This window comes from Uloborus diversus, chromosome 3, assembly GCF_026930045.1.
Source record: "Uloborus diversus isolate 005 chromosome 3, Udiv.v.3.1, whole genome shotgun sequence".
Taxonomy (NCBI): Eukaryota; Metazoa; Arthropoda; class Arachnida; order Araneae; family Uloboridae; genus Uloborus; species Uloborus diversus.
Window position 1 is genome coordinate 205,405,865 of NC_072733.1, and position 22,164 is coordinate 205,428,028.

The 22,164-nt window shown below is 34.4% G+C and overlaps 2 protein-coding genes across 2 annotated transcripts in view; one reads left to right on the plus strand and one right to left on the minus strand.

Annotated features, from left to right (window-relative positions):
• LOC129218529 (arfaptin-2-like) overlaps positions 1 to 18,702 on the minus strand; it is a 41,853-nt gene extending 23,151 nt beyond the window's left edge. The window contains exons 1-3 of the mRNA XM_054852817.1: positions 18,597 to 18,702; positions 12,430 to 12,653; positions 666 to 829 (exon numbers count right to left, since the gene is read on the minus strand). Coding sequence (XP_054708792.1) covers positions 666 to 829; positions 12,430 to 12,643 — 378 coding nt within the window. The 5' untranslated portion in view covers positions 12,644 to 12,653; positions 18,597 to 18,702. The remainder of the gene's footprint in view (positions 1 to 665; positions 830 to 12,429; positions 12,654 to 18,596) is intronic.
• Positions 18,703 to 21,213: 2,511 nt separating this feature from the next.
• Positions 21,214 to 22,164, plus strand: part of LOC129219398 (eukaryotic translation initiation factor 4E type 2-like) — a 121,200-nt gene continuing 120,249 nt past the window's right edge. The window contains exon 1 of the mRNA XM_054853788.1: positions 21,214 to 21,436. The gene's annotated coding sequence lies outside the window, so the exon portion shown is untranslated. The remainder of the gene's footprint in view (positions 21,437 to 22,164) is intronic.

Here is a 22,164-nt window from a genome sequence, read left to right on the forward strand (position 1 = left end):
TTTGATATTTTCTCATAAAATAAAATTTCTTTAAAAATATAGTTTGGGACAGGACAGTAGAAACCACGGGTTTTACTCTAGGGCCCTAAACCTTGCCAACTTTGTGCATCTTTTTCCATTTTTGGGCTGCATAGCAGCTGTCTAAATTTAAATGGAGCTTCAAAATTTTTTCACAATGATGTGTAAGAGAGTTGAGAGTGATTTCCGTTGTTTTTACACTTATTTCCTTCTGTTCGTAATGGCAAAAAATTTGAATGCAATGGTGCAGTGTTACATATTGTTTCTGAGTTCTCATGAGACACTTGTGTGAAACTACTTTTTCAACACATATTAATTTATTGGAAAGTTTAATGTCGTACTTCAATGTCATCAAAGGGCAATAACCCGAAACAAATATCAAAACATTAAGCTAAATTTCTAAAAAGCAGTTCATACCTTAATACAAATAAAAAATTAAGAGAAACTAACAATAAAGTTGTAGATTTGGCTGAAAATCAGGAGGAGACACCTCTATTCATTTCATTAATGAGGAATTCTCATGCGCTAAAGGGTCAGATAAAATTTTTTTAATTGTTTCATGTAAAAAAAATATTTGTCATTCAAATGAAATAAAACTGATTCATTTCAATGCAAGACAAGAAATATTATATTTCAAAGGAACTTACTTTCCCTAATTTTTCAGAAAGAATCTGGCGAGTGCACTTGTATGTAGATATACTCCATTGCTTGATAGTGTCAATTTTTGAATGAGCAGGTTTTGCAATCCGTGATTTGGAGTCATCGCCATTGAGAGTGGGACTAGGACTAGTCAGTGGAACAGAAGTACTAGCTGAAAGTATAAGGTCATTTAGTTTTTGATTATGCATTATTACAAAAACTTTGATTTGGCAATAGAGATATAAATATTATCTAATTTTACTTTTTTATATAAGTCAATTCAAAAGACTTAATATACAAATACAAATGTGATGACCTGCAACAGGTTCTGGGTCCAGTTAGGCTGGTCCTAGTTGGTTTATTAGTCCTCAATGAAGATCAAAGGCTATCTTAAGCTATCTATCCACTTACTCACTACAGCTTCTTCCAGTAAGCTGTTCAAATTTCCTACAATCCTACTAAAGTAATAATTTTTCTTAGTTTCCATGTTAGCCTGAGATTTGAATAGCTTGAAACAATGACCTCTCATCCTGCTTTCCATGCAAAAATTTAACCCAGTAACATCTTTCATTTTAATAAATTTAAACAACTGAATCATATCCCTTCCGACCCTCCTTTGCTCCAGGATATACATATTCAGCCTTTTAAGCTTGGCATAATAATCCAAATTTTGGAACTGACTAAATTCATTATGATAATAATCATCAGCCGCCTGCCTTGTCTAGTGGTCAGTGAAGTCTTACTGTGACAGGAAGGTCCGGGTTCGAATCCCGGCTCGGGCATGGACGTACTTTCACTCTCCTGTTCTTGTCCTTTCTTTGTGTGAATGTGTTGTTGTGCTGTGAATGGTTGCCTACCCTATAAACGGGTCCTTATGGCATGCGTGTACTGTAGAAGTCGGACTTCACACCAAGTTACGGTACAGTTGGAAAAGTGAAGCAGCGCACCCCAAATTGCCATCATCGCTGGCACACAACAACAACAACAATAATCATCAGGCCCAGATCTGCATACCCTCAGTACGGAGAAAGGGGGGGGGGGCATGTCCATAAAAGGTCCAATGGTCCAAGAAATTGAAAAAAATATTTTTTTTAAATAGTACTAAGACTTATAACATTGTAAATATATATACTGCTAGTCTCTGTGGAGGGGCTCTACAGATTTTGTTGCAGGGGGGCCCAAAATTCATAGATCCCGGCCTGCTAATCTTTTCACCTTTATTTAGGGGATGCGTTCCTCTAACTGGACCCAGGTTGAAAATATCCACCTTGATTTTTTTCTGGGGTGAGCCCACTTGATAAAACCCACTTTCTGCAAATAGTGGGAAAAACCCACTATCTCCAAAAAACGTTTTTTTTTTTTTTTCAAAATTTACAGCAGTTTGAAGAACTGCAACAATCAAACAGAACAGAAACAAAATTAATATTCAAAGTATGATATTTGTCAATACAGTAAAACCTGTAAAGTTGAGCACCTTTGTAAGTTTACCACCTATCTATGTTGACCGCTTTTGTCAGGAACGGAATTAGTCCTATCTTATATAATGAAGGAAAACCTCTGTAACTTGACCACCTCTCTATCTTGACCACTAATGAACACCAAATTTGGTTTGGAGTACTGTAAAAAACCCTTTGTAAGTTGACCACTTGGTTTAGTTTTTAAAATTTTACTTAGCAAATTATTTTATTTTATTATTATTTTTTTATAGTTTTCCAAGAATATTTTTGATACCAGAACACCATTTTACTAACTAAATGAAACAGCAGCATAACTAAACCTCCTTTTGAGTTTAACCACATGGGAAAACTACTAAGAACCCTTTTATTTCTCAAACTTGTTTTTCTTTTGTTGATCTATTTGAGATTGCCTTTTGTACTCTCTGTTCAATTAAAACATGTGTCAATAGAAAAGTACAAAGTATTTTTTTCCAGTTGCAATATTTTGTGGCAACAATGGAATTGTGCTAAAGAGTAAAGTTACTTGCATTGAAGTATTTCTGGTGCAAGTGATTAAGAGATAGGACACACACACACATTTTCATTTTCAACTGCTTTTTTGAACTATGAGAGTCTAGCTTGTTGCTCTTTGTGTTATAGTTTTACATAAAACGGCTTCAAAAAGAAAGTTAGTTGAACTTGAGACCAATAAAAAGTATAAAAAATTAAAATTAATTGAAAAGGGAGAAAGCCAGAGAAAATTAGCTGACACATATGGAATTTCTAAAACTAGTGTCTAATAAGTGCGCCAACTTCAATAAGGAGTTATTTTGTTGAAAAGTAGATGATCATGGAGTATAAAAGTATATGAGAAAAATTTGTAATTTTTGAGAAGCTATGAATTTTTAGGAACTATTAATATCAAATGAGTAACTTTTCATAAATAATAAGATTTTTTTTGGGGGGGGGGATTAATTTATTGAAATTTTAAATTTGCATGACACATCATACGTCATTCTGGGAAAATAATCTCTAAAAATATTTGAATAACATTTTAAATAATAGTTTCAAAGTAATGCTAAACAATAAAAGTGAGTTGAACAGAAAGAGTAAGTGTCAATCAATCAAAAAATGAATACATGGAGCAAGAAATGACAAAAAAAAAAAAAAAACATTACCCCCTTTATAAGTTGACCACCTGTCTAAGTTGACCACCAAAGTACTGCACCGCAAGTGGTCAACTTACACAGGTTTCACTGTACCAAGACCTACAATTGTCATCTCCCTTCTTGGACAATTTTCATTTTTTGAGTAAGTCATTCTAAAATACATTTGTGAACAAATATGAAATAAATACAGAAATTTGAATTATTTTATTTGTTATGATATGTACAGATCAGGGGTTCCCAACCTGTGAGTTGGATTTGATATTGGAGATAGCTGAGATAGGATTGTGTCACTATTTCTACTTTTATAATACATAATGTTCCAAAATTTGCTTCCACCATCCATTGTATGTGAAAAATAAAACATTTGATTTTATTTTTAGCATTGTTAATTGCAGATAATTTTAAAAGTGTATTAAAAGTTTTGTTCAAAAATTTGCCATCAACTTTTTATTGTAATAAGAGCAAATTATAAAAGGCAGTGAGTAGTAAAGGGATGTAAGTGCCAAAATGAAAAATTTGGAGCTAATCAGTACAAATGGCAGGAGAATCTTTTCTCTGTTTTAGGGGGAGAGATGGAACTAGTAGCTCTGGTGGGTGCTGCTATACATCCTGATTTAGAAAAAAAAAAAAAAAACTCAATGAAAGTCTACCTAGAATCTGAACTTCAAACACATTTTCCTCGAAACTTTAAAAGGTATATTTACATCCCTTTACCTTTCACCGCTTCATATTATGCTTCAATTTTAGTAACTTTAAAAATTTGATTTTCCATAATTTGCATTCACCACTAATGAAAAATCAAGCAAGTCGAAAAATCAATCGAGGGTAAGAACTCTGAACATGTCTAAATATACTATGTCAAAAATTATGACACCTACCTTGTTTTTTATCTTTGGAAAAAATTGTGTTACACTCATTATTACACATAAATAAAATATCTCTAGCAACTTGAGTTGTGAAGCAAAATAAGCACATTGTATGCACTAATTATAATACGCAATTTCTCAGCTCAATAAAAAAAAGTCATCTTCATACCCAGACATTTTTCAAGACCAGACATTAATTTGGACATCTGGTACACCTACAGTTCAAGCATGGACCACATTAGGGTTTCCAATCAAATGCCGAATTCTGTCCTCCGGGATTGGAAGGACCCAATTGCGGGATCCTGGGATCGACTTCATTTTTCAAGAAGTTAAATTTTGGTATCAAATTGAAAAGGCTGGTGCTTTTTAGGAAGGACTGCTTTTGTTACAGTAATTAGTAGTCTTCTCAAATTCTGAACACTAATTGTAAGAGTACTACAAAGTCACATTCCAATCAGCAACTATTGTTTGGTACACAAAAGTTTCCAAAAGGTTCCACCTCTAAACAAATCATCGCTTGTGTGGAATGGAAAGGGATTTTTGAGCAAACAATAATGTGCTTGATGAAAACACGTGCTGTGGCTGCAGTTGCTTTTCCCCAAGATTCAATAATTATGGACATTTAGCAAAACATCCCCATAAACTTCCTTATCTTCTAAAATAGTTTTTTCTCATGGGGTGGGCATGCTTACTTTTTGCTTAAGAACTGCAAATTTCAGACGAAAACAATGTTTATTTGATTTGTGTATTGCTGTATCCAATTTAACTTCCATTGAGAATACTGCTTAGTTAACATTGGTCCTTGTATCAGTGCAGTTTATTCATTACAGCAGGGAGTGAACGATGATTGGTAAAACTTGAGCAGCTTAACTTACGGCACTGTTATGTGAGCCATCCTGTGCTTCATCCCAGTTTTTGTCGCCTCTTTTGAAGTCGTGCTGAATGCAGTTGCTGGGCTAATTCGTCCAACATAATTTTGAAGGTACCACCTACATTTATAATATCAGCTTCAGTGTGACAAAAACATCAGCAGGCACGTTCTACAGGTTAGAAAGCAAAATTTTCGGTTTTTCTTTGGGTTCTTCTTCAGAGAAAAATATTGAGCACTTTTAATAAGTTAAACGTTTTGAGCACTCCTTGAGCTTATAGGCATGTCCCAATATTGTATTTAAGTTACTCCAGCAGTTTTTGCAATCTAATACACATTCCATTTTTCTTTTCTAAAGCACAATTTTCTGAGTTTGAAATTTTAGTGATTGTTTTCACAAACGTTTATGATTTTTGGACAACTTTTAAATTGCTGAATGTATGATAACTGAAACTTTGAAACTGAGAATACCCTTCTCAGAAAATTATACTCAATTTTTATTTTAATCTGAAATGGTAAATTCACCGTTCATCATATAAGACACAAAGTTTTCTTGCTCTTCTTGCAGAAATACAAGCAACATGATTCAAAGATCAGATGATGCTTTTGAAAGTATTTGGTTTATGAGCTCCAAAAGTTGGAAAATGTTTCCATGGAGAAGATTTGCGGGGTTTTGCTCTCAATCCTGTGGTACTAATATCACAAAATATCATGCAGGATCCCACTGGTTCAGAATCGGGATCGGAAACCAGGTCCCGCCGTTGTAAAGCGAAAAATGATAAAACAGTTTTTTGATTTCCTTTCGTGACTCTTTCGATCTGTTTCCCTGTACCTTTTGCCAGGATCAGGATCTGATTACTGAATAGGCAAACTATGCTGTGGCCTAGGGCCCCTGCTTTTCAGGGCCCCCAAATGGCTAAAATTGTTATAGCCAAAGACTAAATGCGCAAGGTTAGACTGCATGGGAGCCTCAAAAAATGTCTTAGCCAAGGGTCAACCTCAGGGCCTGATTACAAAATAGGCAACTTAGTCGGCTGTCTACAGGCCTCAAGGTTTTAAAGGGACCCAAGCTTGAATCTAGAAATTTTGGGCTTCCCTGCATAAAAATCTGTAGGGCCGCTCCTCAGAAGCCACAGGTCAGCAGTATATATCTGAAACGTAAATAAGTCTTAGTGATAGTCTTTTTTTCAATTTTTTGGGTCCTTGGGAACCTTAAGGACTGTGCACTGTGAGGCCTGCAGGTACGCAGATTCAGGCCTGAAGGCAGGGCCCGATTAAGATATTGGAAGACCCAGACCAAACAATTTTTGACCCCCCCCCCATAGTCATACTTTACAATTTTAGTTGAAAAAAGTTCTCTTTTCCAAATTTCAACTAACTTTTATTAATCCAATTCTCAAATGTATTAGAAATTGAGTTTCATTTACGAAAACTAGCTTTAATTTTAATGTTTTAGGAGCAATTAAAGATAAGTTAAAATTGCTTCTATACATCTAAATTTCTATATATTGATTTTTTCGGTAATTAGCTGCTTCAATATATGAAGGTTCAAACACTTGTAGTATTATCAGTGTTCGCGCTCAACTATTCGTAACATGGGTCCCAGGGACCCATTAATGAAATAGATTTGGGTCCTTTGGTGGAAAAAATGAGTCCCTTAAATTTTAAACAGAAAATCTTAGTGCGTAAATGAATAATATAAAAATATTTATACTTGGGGGGGGGGGGGAGGCATGAAATAAAATAAATTGGTTATTTTTGCCCTAATTCTTTTGTGATTTTATCATTGTAAAATTGTTTTCAAATAATACACTTGAAAGACTCGGTTATGTGAGAAACTATTTGGTCAGTTACAATGAGATTAACTCAAAATTTACTTTAAAAATGGGTTTTACCATAAAATATAAAACAAGTGCCTCTGATTGATCAAGCAAAAAGCACTCCCTTAACTTTTGTTTTCCTGGAAATTTTTCTTAGTGAAAAAAGCAAACAGACCCCCCCCCCCCCTTCCCAATTATCATTGGCAATTACATAATAATAATAATAAATCGCAAGCGAATAAACCCAACGCAAAAATCGCGATCGCAAAAACGAAACATTTTCTCATATGAGTGTGAAAATTGTTCATTTGCAATCTTAAATCAGTATATTTGACTTTATTTTGACTCGTTCAAAATATCTGTTTTGATTTTTGTTCTATTTTTAAGAAAATGGCGCGATCGATTAATACCCGACTTTTGCAAGTCCAAATAAAAATAACCCATCAGAAAGAGATGAATTATTAGAAAAAGAACAAGGTTAAAGTGCTTTTGTATAAAATTCAAGTATTCATAAGCAATTTAACAAGAAAAATGTAAAGTTCCGAACTCTTTGTGTTTAGCGCGATCTGGAAAATATTCGCCATTTTTTTTCTCCCCTCTTTTTATTGGGGATGCAAAATGATGATTTTCAAAAGTAATTCTGGTTACATGAATATCAAATTGCAATATTTTTACTGTACAATTGTCTTGTATTAATCCTGAAGATTGCATTGAAAACCTCTCTCATTTTTAGTCTTCATTTCTGTTTTTAGGAATTTCCTCAAGACAAAAGTTGAGGGAAAGCTTATTCTTAGAATACAGCACAATGGGCTATTTGTGAACTTGCTCCCTGAGCTCTGCCCAGGAGGTCACTGTAAGCTCCAGTCTTATCACTAAAATTCCATTGACTGGTCCACAATTGGGGTGTGTTTGAATAGCTGATAAATAGATAGGGTCATTTTAGTCCCTTTCTGTTGATTCTCCTGGTCATTTTGAAGCTTAAAAGCATTTACTAAATAGATCTTTAGCATTTTCTCCCATTTTTTTTTCTGGTTCTTATCTTTTGGGTTTTCTGGGTCCCTGGGACCCGATTTTTCGCGGAAGTTGCGACCCTTTCCCGCGAATTTGCGTAAAAAACCCGCTATAGCGCGTAAACGCGAACCCTGATTATTTTACACCAAACTGTTTTTTTTTTCTTTCCTTCCTTCTATTGCTTTTTATTGCTGCTATAAAAGGCTTTACATCCCAGTGTCTTATGGGTGTACTTACACAGGCGGACAGTCTTTGCTATCCAGGCCGCCTGAAAGGTGTTTTCGAAAGTTCTTTTAGAATAAATGAGATGAGATAAGAACCAGAATCTGGGTACGGATGGTCAAGCGAAAAAACCTCGGACAAAAGAAAATTGCAGGTGTAAAAATAGGAGTAATTGAACTTAATGACTCGTACAAGACTCAATAGATTCATAGATTACTTTAGTGCCTCAACCCTTGAAGAGGATTTTCGCCCCTTCTTTGTCACATTTTCCATAAATCAAATTTTGGAGAGGGAGAGAATTGAAGAGACCATGTTCACACAACACACACAAACTAATTTATTTTTTCTACTCACAATATACATGATAGGCAGCCAATTTGCCCTTTTTCCCGAATAGCGGTCAGAGATATGCCATAAATTTATCCCGCTATTCGGTCCGGAGATTTTTTTGCAGTCATGCCTACATGACTGCCTATAGCCATATAACCCAGGCGCTCTCATGCATCTGTGCAGTAGGCAATCACGGAAAGCCCCATTACGCAATTATAGAGATCCCAAGTTATTAATCTTGGGATCCCTGTCAAGTGTTACGCAATGTAACCGTGTGGAGCATATAATTTCTTACAACCCTTTTGTTTAAACTAGTAAATAAGTGGGAAAATATAATGCACATTTAAACATTTCTGATGGGGTCTTAATCACCGGATACTGGCCATGAAACTGTTCCAGGTGGGAGTTTTTACTCTGGAATCTAAACTGCATTGATAGTTAAAGTTCTGTACTTGACTTTCATGCAAGTAAACTACAATTTTTACTATGGCAAGTAAAAGAAAAATACATTGGGACAAAATACTAAAAAGATATAATTTTTATCTGTCTTTGCTAAAATGGTAGTTTGATATTTCTGGCCTCGATGCTCCTTGTGCCTGCCTAGGGTGTTATTATACTTTCCGGCCTGGATCTATAAATTTTGGGCCCCGCTGCAACAAAATATGTAGGGTCCTTCTCAGAGGCCAACAGTGTATATTTGCAATGTTAATAAGTCTTAGTGCTAGTTTTTTTAATTTATTGGGTCCTTGGGCCCTTTAAGGACGTGGGGCCCTGCGCTGAAGGGTCTGCAGATACGCACACATACAGATCTGGGCCTGATAATATTCTTCTTACATGAGGCATCACAACAATTTTCCAACACGCAGCAACGTTCAAATTGAATTTGCACGTGGGAACTTGGCTGTACAATTTCTTCATTTAAACACATTGTAGGTATCGCTGCCGGCGCCTGCGTTGTCTGAATGCGCTAAAAAGCTAATCATTTGCATATTACACCATCTTCTTCCTGTCGTTAAAATTTCATGTCTGTACCATGTCGCCTTCTTGGTGTAGCAATTTTAATGGCTAGTAGTGTATAATTTTCATATGTACTTGTATTATAAATAGTTATTATACTATTTTGTTGATTACTTAGCTTATTTAAAACGCTTTTTAATCAAAAACATTTTTTTCTATTATAGTGAAACCTGTGTAAGTTGACCACTTGTGGTGCAGTACTTTGGTGGTCAACAGAGCCTGATCATTCTGATATTGGACATGTGGTACAGTTCTATTTCAAGGCCCCACTAGGGCCAGACTAAGATTTTGACATGGTATGACTAGGTATGAAATTCATTTTGTGCCCCCCCCCCATTCCTGCTTATTCAATATAATGAAGCTATAAAATATATCGATACTTGCGTATTAACCCAACCATGCTAAATTTGGCGGTACCTCATATCACAATAGAGTATTATACATTAGAGATATTGTATACGATGGTTATATAAGATGTGGTTAAACTTTGTCCGTTGCATTAAATCGTAAATATCAAAGTTATCTATGATATATAACTTTTAATAGTAAATACAGACTAAACTCTGAGTGGTTTTAGGATTTGTAAAGAGATCAAGTTTTTAAGGGGAATTTTATCAACAAATAAGAGATTTCTTGCTTGTTTTAGCATTTTCACAAATATGAATGATATCATTGTACTCTAGATTATAAGTGAAGTCATTATTTATTTTTAATTATCATGATAAATTAAGTGGATTTTGGGCCCCCCTGAAATCTAAGAGGAGGGGCCTGTGCCCCTTATGATCCTGTGGTAATCAGGCTCTGGTGGTCAACTTAGACAGGTGGTCAACTTATAAAGGGGGTAATGATTTTTTTTTTTTTTGTCATTTCTTGCACCATGTATTCATTTTTTTGACTAATTGATACTTACTCTTTCCTTTCAACTCGATTTCATTGTTTAACATTACTTTGAAACAATAACTTAAAATGTTATTCAAATATTTTTAGAGATTATTTTCTCAGAATGACGTACAATGTGTCATGTAAATTTAAAATTTCAGTAAATTGACAAAAAAAAATCATTGTTTGAAAAAAGTTATTTGATAGTAATAGTTCCTAAAAATTCATACCTAATCAAAAATAACAAATTTTTCGCTTTTTTTTCCTCATATACATTTAATACATTTATAACCATGATGATCTACTTCTCAACAAAATAACTCCTTATTGAAGTTTGGCGCACTTATTACACACTAGTTTTGGAAATTCCATATGTGTCGGCTAATTTTCTCTGGATTTCTCCCTTTTTGATTAATTTTAATATTTCATACTTTTTATCAATCTCAAGTTCAACTAACTTTCTTTTTGAAGCCATTTTATGTAAAACTATAACACAAAGAGCAACAAGCTGGACTCTCATAGTTCTAAAAAGCAGTTGAAAATGAAAATATCCTATTTCTTAATCCCTTGCACTAGAAATACTGCAATGCAAGTAACTTTTACTCTAGCACAATTCCAATGTTGCCACAAAATATTGCAACTGGAAAAAAATACTTTGTACTTTTCTACTGACACATGTTTTCATTGAGCAGAGAGTAGGTACTAAAGGTAATCTCAAATAGAACAACAAAAGAAAAACAAGTTTGGAGATTAAAAGGGTTCTTAGTAGTTTTCCAATGTGGGTTAAACACAAGAAGGTTAAGTTATGCTGCTGTTTTATTTAGTTGGTGAAATGCTGGTCTGGCATTAAAAATATTCTTCGAGACCTATAAAAAATAATAATAAACTAAAATAATTTACTAAATTAAGTTTTAAAAAAAACCCTAGTACTTACGAAGCCGTCGTACTTATCTTTAGTGGCCGTATCATCAAACTTAAATGTATTGAAGATAGACTCTCCTTCGTCGCCTAGCAAACTGAGGAGTATGGTGATTTTTGTCTTGTCGCGCTTTTCCCACTGTTTTCTGTCGCTAACATAAAGTTCTCAAACTTTTGATACCACAGCTTCCATGTTTCTGGCACATGACCAGTTGAGAAAAATATCGGAGCTGGCGGTTTGAACATCTCCAAATCATATCTGTTGTTTGAACACCAGAGTTCCAATGCTCAGAGAGATCCACTGCGAGCGTTTTCACCGACACCCTATCTTGTTTCATATTACAGTAGAAGATCGTTATAACGCACACCTAGGGACCAGAGCTTTTGCGTTATACAGGTTTTTGCGTTATATAGATCATTTCACAAATTTTGAAACTAATAGGCAGAATATATCTATATATTAGCACTTCAGAATGAGTTTTATCTGCAATGAGTATTAAAGCACCAATATTACAATTAGTTATTTACAAATAAATATGTTTCACAATCAAAATCCTGCACTTCTGCTAGCTGCATGGTTTGCATAACAGCTGCACATTTAAGAGCCATCTGGTATTTTCTGCTTACTGTGAACACTAATTTTCATTTTAAAACTTTGAATTAAGATGGAAAGATGAAAAACTGTTTCAAAATTTAATTTGCCTAACAATTTTTTATGTTTGCAAGACAAAACAGAGGGAGTTTTTTAACTTCAAAACCTATTGTTTACTTCTGAAAAGTAGTGCGGTTTATAGGGCATTGCGTTATATAGGTCGGCGTTATAACGGTCTTCTACTGTATTAGATATAAGTAATGCACAATAGCAACATATGAAACTCAACAACCTTTATTAACATAGCAAGAATCAAAGCACACTATACGTGCATGTTACCACAACAAGCATCACAAGTAGGCAAGCGTTGCCAATCATGAATACCAAAAACAGATGTTGCCACGTAATACAAAACATATGTTACACCACTGCACTAGACCAATCATTTTTAATGATCTTGCCCCTGCAGTCTTTTTGTTGTCCATCAACAAGCACAACGCAGCAAGAGAGAACACTACTTAATATCTAAACAAAATTGATCAGTTAAATATCTACAAAATATGTGTTACTAAAAGTATTCCTCAACTGAGGAAAATTATTAGGCCAAGAGGTTTAGGAAAAAAAAAGGTATACTTTTTACTTACCTGGAGCATTTACTTGCCATGATGCTGTTGTTGGTAGTGAAGAGGGTGGAACAGCAGTGCGTTGCATGGGATTATTACTTGGATATGAACTCATGTGTGATGGAGAAATAGAATTAACACTATCTTGACTTTCACTCATTGTTGCTGAAAGGTCTTGTTCGAGATTCACATTTTCTAAAGCGGAAGGGCCATTCACAGCAGTAATTCTTAACATAACGTAGAAACTGGATGCAATTAATATAAATGTTAAATTCAGTTTTTTATAAATAAATGCATAAAAATAGTAAAATGCTTAAAACAACTTTTACACTATTATATGAAGGAAATAATAACTACAGTGGAACCTTAGAAATTTAAACTAATTGGGGCTGCATCCTGTTGGGATTCTGGAAAGTTTGGATTGACCAGGTGGCCTATTTAAACATATTAGCTTAATACTGATCTGAAAGTCTTTGTGTTAACCCGGGAGAACTCGTGGTACTTTTCGTCACACGAACGCTCGCGGAGGGCTTCGTAGGTCCGGAGTGGTTATTTCAGTAAATTATGTTTGCAAAATAGAAAAAAAAAAATATGTTTTCAACACTGAATTATAAATTGATAAACAGCCTCTGTAATAAGTTTTAAAAAGTAAAGTTTAAGAAAGTTTTATGACACACAAATCTAAATCTTCTTCTGAACATTACTGATGATCGCTTTACTGTTCTATGTCAACTTCTCTTTTTCATCTTCATTAAGGGAGTTCTCATCAGTTGAAATCTCAACCAACAAGGTCTGCAACCTCTTCATTTCATCTCTGTAGCTTAAATAGCGATGCATTTCACAACCTCTTCCTTTACATTCACAATCTGAAATGAAAAGCGTGAGCGCTTGCTCCGGGCCTCTGAGGTCCAAACCGGAATTTTCTGTGGAAAAGTGGGAATGTACATTCCTGAAAAGCATGTGGTCAGTATGTAGGTCACTTCGAACGCAGCTACTGTGAACCTCATTCATTTCCATTGAAGAGGTGATTTTTGGCAGCGTAGATTTGTAATGACCGGGCCTGAGAGGCCCGATGCGAGTTAAGATAATAATAAAGTTTTTTTATGCTTGATAAAGCACAAGTCTGTAAAAGCCCTCTGATAAAATACCTTTACCAGTTCATTAAAGAAATTAAAAAAAGGTTTGCAAAGGCTTAAAGAATGTAAACCAAAACTCACCAGAATCTTTATTTTGTGAAAACTACGGCTCCGCATTGAGAATATAAAAATTTGAAATTGTGGGCCTGCTTATAAGACATTTACTGATCTACTTTACATGTTATTTAAAAATGTGTGCATGGAATGGGAATCTTTCCAAAGATTTAAAGTTTTATGCAGGCCCATGTCCAGGATTTTGTAAAGGGATGGGTTTTATATATAAAGGAATTACATAAAATACCATACTACGTAATCATACCTACTGTAATGTTTTTGCACAGATTTTTATAACCCCCTCTCTCAGGTGGAAAATTTTGAATGACTTGTGACTAGTGGCGTAGCTAGTTTCTGTCACACGGGGGCGGGGGTTCTCTATTTGCTGTCCTTTCATTGAGACATATCTAATCAGGGGCGTGCATGGGGGGGGGGGTGCAGAAGGGATATCTGTTGACCCCGGCTAGAGCCTGAAGGGGAGGGGTCAAATATTTTAAAAACTACAGGTGAAATATGGGTTAAATAAATGAGGGGGTCCGGAAAAGTCATTTGTGACATGCCCTAAAATTTCTGTGCACGCTCCTGCATCTAATACATTAAACCATTTCAAATTATTGAGACATTAAAATAAAAAACTTCATTTAAAAAAAACAGGAAACTAATTTAATCCGTAGTCTTTCTACAAAAAAAAAAAAAAAAAAAAAAGAATAGGGTGTAAGGCGCATATTGTGGAGAAATATTCTAAATTTACAGCAAAAACTGCAGTTAAAAGTAACGGATTGGGGGGGGGGGGAGTTCCCTCCCGAATCTTCATCAAAACTGAAGCCAGTTTTAACCTTTTGTGACGTTAGAAAGTTGGGGTCTTTTCTAGAATATTTTCGAAATTTAAGTTTTAAAATACAATTTAGGTTTATCTTAGAGGACGTTAAGGGAATGAAGAAGATTCAGGGTCTCATGAATAAAATATTTTAACTTAGAACACTGAGAAGCTCAGTTGTAGTCATACCTTATATCTCGAAGTTTTTTTTTTGCTTTCAGTAATAAATTTGAAGTATGATTCACTTATTTATATTTTTTTCACATCAAAAGTGCTGAATCACCGCCCGCAAAACTATGCCACCCAGGGCGGACCGCCCCCTCTGCCCCACCGTAGCTATGCCACTGCTTGTGACCATTGGCGTGGTCAGATGAAATTTATTGGGGGGGACCAACTTTTCTCCCTTAGGGATTTTTTGAAATTATTGTTCTATAAACGCAGCTTCAGACAATTTTTGGTGATGATTGGGAGAAGAGATTCGAGGGCCCTCTCTGGAATTTTTTCAAAATCGAAGTTTTAAAAATACGATTCTAGGCCATATTTGGGAACAAACAATTTTTTGGAAATTGAAGCTCCGAAAAAGTTGAGTTTATATAGATGACTGTCGATGGTGATGGGAAAAGGAGTTTAAAGGCTTCATTCCCAAATTTTTTTCCAAAGTCGAAGTCTAAACACGAAGTTTTAGGCCCCCTTTGGTGCTATTAGTGGGTGGGAGGGAAGGTTCAGGGGATCTCTGGATTATTTTCACAGTTGAAGCCCTGAAAATGAAAGTTAAGACAATCTTTGATGATGGGGAGTAGATATTTCTCCTGGATTACGGTGAAGGCGCTTTCCTGGAAATTTTTCGACATTAACATTCTAAAACGTAATTGTACGCTATCGTTGCTGATGTTAGGGGAAGGAATGGGATTTAGATACTCTCCCTTGCTTCCAAAATCTAAGATTCAAAAACAAAATTTTTAGGCTACCTTCGATGAAGTAAACTGGAGAGATAAGGCTTGAAGACACTTTCTTTTTGTAAAACCATTTGACTGCTTTGGTTTTCTATACAGAAATTTTCAATTTCCAGCTGGATAGTTTATTTGTTTGAAATACGTCTGCAGCTTCAGTAAAAACACACACTGATACTTTAGGTCTATTTTTAAAAATTTATTTTAAATACCAGCTGCGTTGCTTGGTTTTACACAATATACCTCGCAAATAAAAGTTAGGTCAAGTGACGCATGTTCAACAATCTGGCTTGAACCAAAAAAATCTAAAATTTCCCGACAAATTGCGAAAAAATAACCAAAAAGGAAAATTTTTAAATCTCCCGAGTACAGGAAAAACCTCAAAACAAAAGCCAGAATTTTATTTGTTCATATGCGACAAAAAAAGGCAACAGATCTTTCTTTTCAATGGTTTTCTTCATGCTACAAATTTAAATAGAAGCATTGTTCAACAATGGATTTCTAATTGAAGGCTTTCTTACAGTTTAGCATGATTGACATTCTAATTTTCTTGGAACATTGGAACAAATTTTATCTGATGCAGAAAAATCAGGGGGTTTCTATTTTTGTTATAATTTTTGCAAGCATTTTATCGCCCTCTTATTATAGAAAAATGCCGTTTTCGGATCCTTAAATTAAAATTTGAACGGATCGCTGTAATTCAACTTTTTATTATTTAAAACGCATTTCGGTCGCCCAGGTAAGGTAATTGAATAATACAGAATCTCAATGTTCCTATTATATTTTAAGATTGCATTTATAAAAATTTAAAAAATACCTTTTTCGTTTCACTTTTATTGTATTTGCTTGTTTATCACATCTACTTGTTCATTTTTAAGAATGCAGGCTTTTCTTTTATTTTTATCATTAAAATGAAATTGGAGGCCCAACTTCCAAAAAAAAGGAGGGGGCGGGGGCAACATATTAGTTATAAGAGACGGCTTTCTTCTGCTGTTGTAGGAATTTTGTAGAAACCCAGAAAAGGTTCTTAGAGATCTAGAATGTCATCTAACCTCGACATAACGTATGACCCTGAAATTTCTGTTCTTCCATTGCAAATCACGGAGGAAATAAGTGATTTCTATTGATCTTCTCAATAACCTTAGCATTTATACACTCTCATTTTGAATATCCGGTTGAGTACATTTTCTGTCTCTTTGAAACTTCTGCTTTAGGGTTGTTCCAATGCAGAAGTTTCAAAGCAGCCTTCATGTTCATAATGATTGTGTTATGTTCATACCTTCACAGCAAACCCTCAGTAGCTGCATGAGGTTTTCTTCACCATTGCCAGCTAATCCTTGTCCTTGTCGTGCAAGCAGGCCGTCATTAAGGGCCCCCAAGTTTTTATAAAATAATGTATTTACATGTGAGTGGGCTTTGGTACAATTAACATTAAGTACATACCCTTTGCCCCCACTCTCCTACGTTAAACTTTGAAATGAGGCTGTTTAGACTTCTGGTTATAATTAGCAACAATTCTTTGCTTCAAAGCTTTCATTGCAGACAGTTGCTTTCCTATTGTACCAGCGAAGTTCAGTTTTATTTGATTACATAATAATTAAACATTTCACATTATAAGTTATGTGTTATGTAACTGCTGCATTATCGTTCTTTTTTAGAATTAAAACAGTAACAAGTTCCCCCAAAATAATGGATTTCATTTTAACAAATTCTAATATTTGTGGGGGTCGACTCTCAATTATTGAGGGGGTCCGGACCCCTCGGACCCCCCAGGCTGTGACGCCCATGCTTGTGACAGCAACACAATAAAGTACAGAATGGGACCAGAGGTTGCACAGATTTTAGGATTTGATGGATTTTGGGACCACATATAAGATGAAATCATATTTTTCATCTATTTAAAGAGAAAAGCAATGCAAACAAAACGAAGAGAACACAAAAAAGGAATTTTTCACTTCTATTCATAAATTATTCATGGCAAAAATACTGAGTATTAAAAATATATGTACTTGAAAACAATATAATAAAAATAGCGAAACTCTCAGTAGATCTAGGTCTTCAGTAATCTGTTTTAAAACATTAGTTTGTAAATCCAATTTAAGTTTTTTTTTTTCCAATTTTGATTTTAGAAGTAATAAGTGTTCTCTCGGCAACACAAATTATTTTCTTCAAAAATGCTAGATTGTTTAATCCATTTGCAGGGGCATGACTATTTTTACGCAGAACTTGCACTTTTTTCTCAGAATTTTAAACTTTGGCTTTGATATTTAAATGTATGGAACCATTATGTATATCACAATATGAAGTATCAACTTTCTAAAAAAAATAAAAGCATTTGAAAAAAAAAAAATGATTGTCATACCCGCAACATTCCCGTTTTCCAAAGATGCCAAATTCATCATAACCATCCTCATCAGAAACAATATTAATGCAATTCATGTTTTGAATTGCCAGACCCTTCAGCGGTTCTTTTACCACTCTAAGCCATGACTTTTGTCCGTAAAGAGAGGACAGCCTTAAATTGCAGCGAAACTTCATCGCAAACGATTTTAAAACAAAAATGAGCCTTTCAGAAACTTTGACATTTTTGCTAATTTAAGTCAAATGTGCATTTTCTTCCATGCAGCTTTATATTGTTTTTCTCCAATGGGAGGGGTTTAACTCCTACCCCCCCCCCCCCCCCCCCGATACAGCCTTGTTCTATAATTTCAATGAGAAGACAAAGTTTGAAAACCATTATTACTAATGGTCAAAGCGCGATTCCAGTTCTTGGATTACATAAATCTCACCCACTTGAAATTTCCCTCCATGGTATTCTTCCTAATATTGACTCACTCTCCGCTAGAACTCTGTTTTAAAATTCTATCAAAAGCAGTAAAGAGTATCATTACAATACAGAATTCTGTGCATAATTATTTTTACGTAACCTGTAAGATCTTACTTTCGTACTCAAGAACGTAGAAAAAGACTTTCACAAAATTCAAAGAAACATAAACCGAAAATCTGAATCTGCTGAGCGCTATTTAAGCACATCTAAATGCAGATCTATGAATAAAAAGCAAATGAATCACGGACTCCGTCCGTTCCGAGTTTCCGTAGAAAAGGGATTAGAGGCACTAGTTTATTAAATGCAGGATGAATCAAATCCTCCATTTTGAAACACAGAATCATAAACAAATCACAAAGTAAGCTTACTTCAAGGAGCTCAAATTAGAAACAAATTTTCCTTACCTGAAAAGAAATAAATGCTGAAGCTGGTTTCCTAATCAATTTTAACAAATGTTTCTTTACGTAACGCAACAAAAATTTTGAGTCAATTAAAGGGCGCAAACATTCGTGGCAGAAAAGAGACAGTTATGACCTATCTTTTTTTCTTTTTGGAAATTTTTTGTTGACAGTTTATTATTTAGTAACGTGTATTGAGTTCTGTTACTGATTCAGAAGCACAGAAAATGGAAATTTTATTTTATAGTTTCGAAATGAGAAATTTAAAGCAATATTGTATTTGCTGCTCATCAGCAGTCTAGTCACTCGTTGTATGTTATATGCACTATACTACCAAAAACAAAATTATTCGGGCTCTAAACACAAGCGTAGAGATATTGGTTAACCAGAAACCCCAGATATTGAGGTATACCAGTCAATCGACCGGTCGTGCTCAGAGTACCGCACCGTCCTGCTATCATCATATCACCGTCATGCGATCCTATTTGAACGAGGCCCGAGTCGTACTCTCATATATTAAATCATTTATAAACAAACACCTGAATAAACAGTAGAATGTTGATTCCATAAACACGGCTCAGTAATGAGTCAATGAGATTTTCATAGCATCCATGATTGATGAGCTCTTAAAAATTCCAAAGAAAAATTCTCAAAATAACTTTCCAAATGATAGAAGAAAAAATAAGGATAATAAATTCTGAAAAAAAGTTTCATAAAAATCGCTCGAGAAAGAAAACAACACTTGAAATTGCCTTTTCAAACAATTAAATTTTAATGAAAATATTGAGTTTCATATTCGCAACTCCAACGAACTATAGGGGGCACTGCAGTCACTGTCTAATGGCGGAATTGAAAACTAAAACAAACGCATGTGGTAACGAAGAAAATGGTAAAAGTGTTGTGATTTTTGTTCGTATGTATGATTTTTTCGCTTCATTCGTTTGAAAAGATTTTTCAAAGTCTTTTGGTTATTCTGACCCATATAGAAAGAGATTAGAAACCAAAAAGTATTACGAAAGTAAACAATTAATGCAGAACACACAGTAAGTTGTTCTGAAGCAGCCATTTTCACGATGTTGAATTCGGAATTCATAAATTTTTGGTTCGCTTCGAACGGCATTTTCATTTTGTACCGTTTTTTCTATACATTAGTACATATTAAGTTCAGTTTCGTGACATTTCCGGCATTTGTTGACATTTTTGTCACATAGTGCACATACGTGGCAGACTGTCAAGAGTAACGTTTAACACTAGATAATTTATTTCTATGACTATATGATATTGGATATCCAAAGAAATCATGCATTTAATTCATTCGTCATGGAAATGATTTACCCGATATGCGAAATCTTGTCAAGATACATTATTCTTTCACATAATTTTAAAACCATACCCCTATAAACAGATTTTTGGCGAACTTTTATTTTTTATTGTTCAAATTCTTAACGTTCTTTCTGGATTTTTCAATCTGTTCTGCGATAAATATTTTCAAGAAAATTTATTTGCATACTGTCTATTTCAGTAGGATACTGTAGTAACAAAGGTTATTTAAATCATTTATGTAGAATTAGGTTAAGTAAAAGTGTCCAGTCAATGTTGTTAAGTTCGTTTTTTTTTCATCGAATTGAAAAACTGATATTTATTCAAATTCACTCAGAACAAAATAAATAAAATGTGTACTCATAGTTTATATATGGTGGTAGTTTTCTTTTCAGTTGATTGACCATTATTTCTTTTTACTTATCGAATTCTGTAATCTTACTATCATTTTATTCCACTCATGATAAAAATTAAAAATGGTTTAACTAAAAACGCGAAAACTCGCCAAGGCTACTTTGCTTGCACAATACTAAAACTACTATAACCCTAAACAAATTTGGCGAAACCTTTCAGCTGAGAATAAAAGGAATAAAGTAAATTCTTTCTCGGTTAAACATTTTTCATTTTGTTCTACGATAATAAATTCAAGAAAATATTTTGCATACTGTCCATTCCAACTAAATGCTGCTGTAAAATATGATTAGTTTAATTAATTTAAGATTAAAAAAAACTCATATTCTTACAAATTTCTACAAAACAATAAAAAATTTTACCTGGTATAACGTTATCCAATTTTGTTAATCCAGAGTTTTCTTTTTTATGCTTCCACCATTTAATACTTTTTTGAAAGAAATAATGAAAACTAACATTATTTTGATAAGCTCGAGAATACTACTAAGGGACGAATTAATTTCTGTAGCTGAAAGCAAACTAAGACACATCGATTGCGTTAATAAATACTCAGAACAAACTGACCGCGTTTACGTCAACAGACACACGTGATGCGCAACGTGGCAATGTTTTAGGTGCAGACGCAGTTTTATAAATCACCGCAAGGTAGCGTATTCGAGCGCTGGAGTTCCGAATTGAGTTTTTTCCTGAATAAAACCCTCCCAAAACAATCACAAAACAACCAAAGATCTCGACAGAAAGGTTGCGTTCGACGAGCACGACCGAGAGCGACCGGTTAGTTAATCACGTGACAACTGATGATCACGTGCTCCAATCAACCAATCAACAGCTTAAAATGGTAACCGGTGAGGTTTGTCGAACGCAACCAAAGGAGGGGGGAGACTTTTGGGGAGGGAACAACCCACGCCAAGCTGTCCTGAATATCTTCTTTTTTGACGCCACAGGGCCAGATTGGCAGATTCACGTTTTTTATATGTTTGCTGTACTCATCTTCATTAATACCATTAACTATTCGATTACCGAATGATGTAAGTAAGATGTACGACCGTGAACGTATGACTAAATGTATGAATAATTCCAAAAAGAATTCCTCGATTCGCAGAAAAATGCCATCGGTGAGTTTTTATTTTTTGATTCATTTTAGTTTTGTATACGTTGCCGTATCGTCTACTCGGGCATCGTAGACGACTCGGCGCCCACGGCGGATATTTTGCACTCCCGCAAAAACAAAATTGGAGTTCATAGCTTACATATTTTTTATTTTACTCATAATTGCTTAACAAAATATTTTAAAAACTATGGATGTGTCGTGATAAGAAACAAGCAATATATACAAAAATTTTTACTCAAATGTGTCCTTGTTTTTAAGGTTATTCAAAATTAAAACGAATAATTAAAAAACTGAAAAGTGGTTGAGAGAAAACTAGTTTCAACACAGTATTTATTTCTTTAAGCAAGTTAAATCAATCAATTATTTTAAGTTAGAAAGCAAATTTCACTGGAATTAAAATTTTAATGAAAGCATGTTTAATGTTGAATATTAATTTGCTGAAAACAAAATTGTAAGAAAAAACTGAATGTATGTTGTCCGTGCAAATTCGATTTTTGTGGGGGGTGGTAAAAACCGTGATTTTTTTCCTCACCAGTGGCAGAAACTTGCTAACTCTGATCAACATAGTTGAAGCTAAAATAAAATTCAAGCAGCACAATTCAGTATTTGACATTTTGTCACTCATAAAGATCACCAAATTTTGATTGAAAACTTTTAATTATTATTTTAGTAAAATGAAAGCATTTTCATATAGATGTTTGCCTCCTAACAAAGCATAGTTAGTGTTAAAAA